At 32.2% G+C, this 6,574-nt stretch overlaps 1 protein-coding gene across 2 annotated transcripts in view; it reads right to left on the reverse strand.

The window, feature by feature from the left end:
• Window positions 1–6,574, reverse strand: part of LOC107753054 (WD repeat-containing protein 48-like) — a 21,788-nt gene that overhangs the window by 7,567 nt on the left and 7,647 nt on the right. The window contains exons 10-19 of one of the 2 annotated variants that reach the window (XM_016569161.1): window positions 5,451–5,553; window positions 4,701–4,798; window positions 4,521–4,628; window positions 4,350–4,446; window positions 4,183–4,281; window positions 2,837–2,942; window positions 2,680–2,767; window positions 2,597–2,608; window positions 2,414–2,490; window positions 1,424–1,613 (exon numbers count right to left, since the gene is read on the reverse strand). In XM_016569161.1, the coding sequence (XP_016424647.1) occupies window positions 1,424–1,613; window positions 2,414–2,490; window positions 2,597–2,608; window positions 2,680–2,767; window positions 2,837–2,942; window positions 4,183–4,281; window positions 4,350–4,446; window positions 4,521–4,628; window positions 4,701–4,798; window positions 5,451–5,553 (978 nt within the window). The remainder of the gene's footprint in view (window positions 1–1,423; window positions 1,614–2,413; window positions 2,491–2,596; window positions 2,609–2,679; window positions 2,768–2,836; window positions 2,943–4,182; window positions 4,282–4,349; window positions 4,447–4,520; window positions 4,629–4,700; window positions 4,799–5,450; window positions 5,554–6,574) is intronic. The other variant, XM_016569163.1, reaches the window with a different exon arrangement.

The raw sequence follows: 6,574 nt of genomic DNA on the forward strand, positions 1-6,574 counted from the left end.
TGACGGTAGCCATTGACTTCCATAGTGTTTTTTCCTTACTATTGAAGTCAATGGCTACCGTCAACTCTTCGGTTCCCAACATTCCTCAAAATCTCTTTTTCAAAATATCTTATTTTGAAGAATGTTGGAAAACAAATGTTAGAATGTTGGGGAAAAAAAACAGTTGACGGTAGCCATTGACTTTCATAGTGTTTTTTCCTTACTATTGAAGTCAATGGCTACCGTCAACTCTTCGGTTCCCAACATTCCTCAAAATCTCTTTTTCAAAATATCTTATTTTGAAGAATGTTAGAAAACAAATGTTAGAATGTTGGAAAACAAACAGTTGACGGTAGCCATTGACTTCCATAGTGTTTTTTCCTTACTATTGAAGTCAATGGCTACCGTCAACTCTTTGGTTCCCAACATTCTTCAAAATCTCTTTTTCAAAATATCTTATTTTGAAGAATGTTAGAAAACAAATGTTAGAATGTTGGAAAACAAACAGTTGACGGTAGCCATTGACTTCTATAGTGTTTTTTCCTTAGTATTGAAATCAATGGCTACCGTCAACTCTTTGGTTCCCAACATTCTTAAAAATCTCTTTTTCAAAATATCTTATTTTGAAGAATGTTAGAAAACAAATGTTAGAATGTTGGAAAACAAACAGTTGACGGTAGCCATTGACATCCACGATAGGGAGGGGGAAAAAATACTATATAAGTCAATGGCGACCAGCAACTGTTTGGTTCCCAACATTCTTCAAAATATCTCTTTCAAAATACCTTATTTGTAAATGCATTGTAATGCAAATTTACCATTAATACAGGTGCTGATAGAGATTAACATTATAGATCACAAATGCTGTAGAAGTATCAGTCATTGTTAGTTCTCTAATGTAGTAAACTAATGTTAAAAACAAATGAAACCTTATTGTAAAGTGTTACTGGAAACGGTTACCAGTTTTTTCCTTACTATTGAAGTCAATGGCTACCGTCAACTCTTTGGTTCCCAACATTCCTCAAAATCTCTTTTTCAAAATATCTTATTTTGAAGAATGTTGGAAAACAAACAGTTGACGGTAGCCATTGACATCCACGATAGGGAGGGGGAAAAAATACTATATAAGTCAATGGCGACCAGCAACTGTTTGGTTCCCAACATTCTTCAAAATATCTCTTTCAAAATACCTTATTTGTAAATGCATTGTAATGCAAATTTACCATTAATACAGGTGCTGATAGAGATTAACATTATAGATCACAAATGCTGTAGAAGTATCAGTCATTGTTAGTTCTCTAATGTAGTAAACTAATGTTAAAAACAAATGAAACCTTATTGTAAAGTGTTACTGGAAACGGTTACCAACAAAAATGACAGGTACAGTATCAAAATGACCGAAATAACAAAACTGCGCTGGTGTTGGTGTCATCTAATGAAATACCTGGTCTTGGCAGAGCAGCTCAATCTTCTCCTCCGCTAGCACTGCCATGTCCTCCTCCTCTTTCTGTTCGCTGGGTTTCTCTGCGGCCGAACCGCCTGTCTGCGACTCGCTGTCCAGGTTGATGATCTTTTCATACACGTGTTCCATCACCTTCCTCACCTGTAACATATCACTGGCCGACAAACGATCCCTACAAACACACACAAACACACATTTCGTGCAAACAGTTGACAGTAGCCATTGACTTCCATAGTAGGGGAAAAAACTCTATGGAAGTCAATGGCTACAGTCAACTGCAACATTCCAAAAAAAATGTTCCAACATTATTCAAAAAAAGATATTTTGAAGAATGTTGGGAACCAAAAAGTCGCTGGTCGCCATTGACTTACATAGTTTTTTTTTTCTCCCTACCATGGATGTTAGTGGCTACCGTCACCTGTTTGGTTCCCAACATTCTTCAAAATCTCTTTTTCAAAGTATCTTATTTTGCAGAATGTTTGAAACCAAAGAGTTGCTGGTCACCATTGTCTTCCATAGTGTTTTTTCCCCTACGATAGAAGTCAAAGGCTACCATCAACTGTTTGGTTCCCAACAATTCTTCAAAATTTATTTATTTATTTTTAAATTGTGTGTTCAGCAGAAGATAGAAACTCATACAGGTTTGGAACAACTTGAAAGTGAGTAAATGATGACAGTTATCATTTTTTGGGTGAACCATCCCTTTAAACCAAGAACGAAATTAAACTTGTAGGTCCATCTTTAAATTATAGTTATAAATCTACTTCTCTATAGAGAAAAATCAAGGGATTTTTACACCCAAAACCAACTTTTGCATCCTATAGTCCAGGGGTCTCCAAACTACTGTCCTGCAGAGTTTAGCTCCAGCTTTCCTCAACACACCTGCCTGGAAGTATGCCTAGTAACAGCTTGATTAGCTGCTCTAGTCTCTGTCTAAGAAGCTTCAGACTGAAACGTCACCGTCACACGTACTTCTTTAACGTCTTTGCTCCAGAGGACGAATGGGGCTGGAGGTAGAACGGGATTTTGTTGAATTTGGGCATGTTTTTCTGTAAAAGAAAGAAATACAGTGTTGTAGCAAAGTGTCATTTCTTCAGTGTTGTCACATGAAAAGATATAATAAAATATTTACAAAAATGTGAGGGGTGTACTCACTTCTGTGAGATACTGTATGTGTACTTTATATAAGAGAAATCACAAGTGTAAAACACTTTGAAGAGGATGTTATGGACACTTACGTCCACTGTGATGTCGATGACCCACTGCGGGACCGTCTCGTTGAGTAACATGGACTCAGTTTCTCCACCGGAGTCTCGACACAGCAGCCTGAGCACAGACGTCATTTCATCAGCGAACACCAGCGTCTACAGAGCTGATCAAACAGAGGACACACACCTGAATAACGTCCTTCCTCCCGCTTCACCGAAAATCACCGGAGTGTGCGGCGGCACCTGGAAATATCCGTTTCCCTTCTGTATCCGGCTCTCGTGCTCACCGTTCACTGAGGAAACACGACATACGCCATCAAGATCATCCGAAGAAATATCAGCCTTTTTCCAGAAAATATTGAGCATGAAAAAGATTTAATTTCTTCATTAAATGTAATTATAAAGAAAAATAAATGCATAAAATCAAGCCCTGTCCAACATTATTTCACTCTGAAATATCAGATTATGGAAGTTAAATGAGTTACAATACAGGTATTTAATTACTGTACATCATCATCATCATCATCATTATTATTATCTAGCAGTAAACAAAAAATATGTATAATTAATATACGTATTTCGCATAATATACATATTTATTATTATATGTAATTTATAATATTATATATACATATGTTTATATCATTTAATATAACTATATGTTAGCATTATTATTATTATTATTATCTACCATCAGTTTAATATACGTATTTCACATAATATACATATTATATATTATATGCAATTTATAATATAGACACATATATTTCTATAATTTAATATAATTATATATGTTAGTATTATTATTATTATTATCTACCATTAAACAAAAAATATGTATAACTAATATACGTATTTCACATAATATACATATTTATTATATGTAATTTATAATCTACATAATATATATATTTATACCAATATATATAATTATATATGTTAGCTATAATATATACATATATATTTATAGCATTTAATATAATTATGTATGTTCGTTATAAAGTTATTGTTGTTATTATATAATACAGTAATTACAAACTTGGATATTATTTTGTCAAATTAATTAACTTTTATATTACAAAAATACAATATGCAAGTTTATAATTAATTACTGTAAACTATATTATTATTATTATTATTATTATATGTAGCATTATATATACATGTGTGTGTAATATGTTAATTAAATAGGTGTTAATAATAATATTACACTGTAATTTCTAAACTAATTACAACATTTATATCGGAAAAAAAAATAATATCCAAGTTTAGAATTACTGCACATATATATATAAATAAATATAATATTATATATATCATTTAATAATTTTATAATAATTTTATTTTATATAATATATATTGATTTATACATTTTAAAAACATTATTTTATATATGTATATTCATTTATTTCATAGTATTACATTTTAAAATCAGTGTTTTATGGACTGATTGATTGATTGCTATTCCAGCATCTGTGTGTTTTTTCGTGGCAACATCAGCAGATTTTAGGGATGAGTGATAAGAGTCTTTACCGCTCCCATGATTGAGTTCGGTCTCCTCGTCCGTGGGGTTGGTGTGAGTGCGAGGCCAGTACTCCAGCAGAGCCTGCAGCAGCAGCCCGCCCAGATTCACTGCAGCACAAACACACATTAATAACTCATCTTTCTCATCTACTGTCATGATAAACGGCTCGGCTCACGTTTAGGGTCGGATCCGTCAGGGCTGGTGAATCCAGCGTCTTTAGCAGAAACCCAGGCTGCAAAGCAGTCGCTCTCGTCCAGCGTTATCGTCAACATCTGTCAATCACAAGCCAAACGATTCATAAAACATTCACTGTGATGTGTTTAAACACCGTCCTGCCGTGACGTACCCCTGTCTTCAGATCCACCGAAAACCAGTTCGGCACATAAACCATCTTGAACCTTTTCTTGTTCTCTTCGTCAAACTCCATCTTGCCCAAGTCTTCGACTTTACAGGCCTGCGAAACAGACAGCAAAGCGGTCACACGACGGATGGGTCACGTGTCGAGGCACACGCATGTAAACGTTACCTTCAGCACATCCCAGTACGCCACGTTATTGTTGGTGTCTTTGGTCAGAATGTGTCGTTTGTCGTTCAGAATGTGGCACTGAATTATACTGGCGCCACCTAGAGGTCAAAACAAGACATTCACTTGAGGAACTATAATAATTCAAACTAAAACATTAAAAACTATATTATGATACATTATAAACAAATAAATACGTATAATTATATATATGTGTGTGTGTGAGATTAATATTATTATTATTAATAATAATATATACACAGTAATTATAATCTTTATAAAAACATACAATTAAAATATAAAAAATATAAATATTATCAATAAAAATGTGTATGTGTAATTATTATTAATAATAATAATAATTATTACTATATATACACAGTAAATTATACACTTTAGTAGCATTATAAACAAACAAATAAATATATATATATATACACAAATTATACATATTTATTTGTTTGTTTATAATGCTACATAATAATTTTTGTTTATTTTATATATACTTAATTAATATATTATTCTTAATAATTATTATTTATACACAGTAATTATAAACTAAAAACAAAAAAATATATAAAAATTATAAATTAAAATAGAAAATATAAAAATACAAATTATGACAAAAAAAACTAAAATAATTATAAATTTTATATTACAAACAAATACAATATCATGCTAAAGATGCTGTTTGATGGAGATTCTAATTATTAAACGTATGTGAAGATCCTGTAAAACTCCTTTGTTTTGTACCTTTGATCAGCTGCTCTGTCTGCGTGCACAGCGGCGTCAGCGGAGCGCTGCAGTCATTGTCATAATCACCAGACGCTCGGAAATTATGGATACCCTTCAGAGACTGGGAAAAAACACAGAGACATTATTCAAAACAACGCCCAATATCAAGAGAACAGACCGTTTTCTACATTTTCACTGTTTTCTAAATAAACAAACCGAGAAATTTAAAATTATGGATCAGTGTTATTGTAGTATCACTGATACAGTATTATAGTTTCTGTAAATATTCTGAATTAGATTTTATTTTTTCAAGTTCCACTTTTATTTAAGATTATAGTCATTTTGTTGTGTTTTTATAATTTGTAATATTTACACACACACACACATATATATATTAGAGCACAACCGATATGGGTTTTTTGGGGCCGAAACCGATACCGATATTAGGGAGTAAAAAAAGGCCGATATCGATATATCGGCCGATATTCTTTGTGTATATTATAGTACAGTACCAGTCAAAAGTTTGGACACTTTCCCATTCGAGGGTCCAAACATTTGACTGGTACTATATATAGAATACAGTATATACATAAACAGAATATATATACATAAACACATTTTTTGCAATGATCACTCAAATGTGGTGATCAAACACTTATAATGGTGACAGAGATATGTAAGGGCATTTAACAATTTAACAATAAACTTTATTATCCAAAATGAGTCTGACATCAGTGCACTGAACAGTAAAGTGGAAGTTTATTCAACTTTATTTAAATTCAAATCCATTCAACTTTATTCCGTTGAAGTTAATTTCACTTCGGAACATTCATTCACGGATTTGCTATGTTTGCTATGATAAATGTTCTGTAAAAAAAATTTTCATATTGGTGGCATATCGGCGGCATATTAGCCGATACAATATATCGGCGACAGGCTCATATCGGCCCATAATATCGGCTAAACGATATATTGGTCGGGCTCTAATATATATATATATATATAGTTTTAGTACTTCAAGTACTAAAACAGCTGAAATTCAAGTATCTGAAATAAAATAATTTATTTTAAATGTTATTTTATTTCAGTCAATGTTTATTTCATTTATTTATATATATATATATATATATATATATATATAC

The sequence above is a fragment of the Sinocyclocheilus rhinocerous genome, unplaced genomic scaffold (genome assembly GCF_001515625.1).
Source record: "Sinocyclocheilus rhinocerous isolate Xijiao unplaced genomic scaffold, SAMN03320098_v1.1 scaffold1493, whole genome shotgun sequence".
NCBI classification, from domain to species: domain Eukaryota; kingdom Metazoa; phylum Chordata; class Actinopteri; order Cypriniformes; family Cyprinidae; genus Sinocyclocheilus; species Sinocyclocheilus rhinocerous.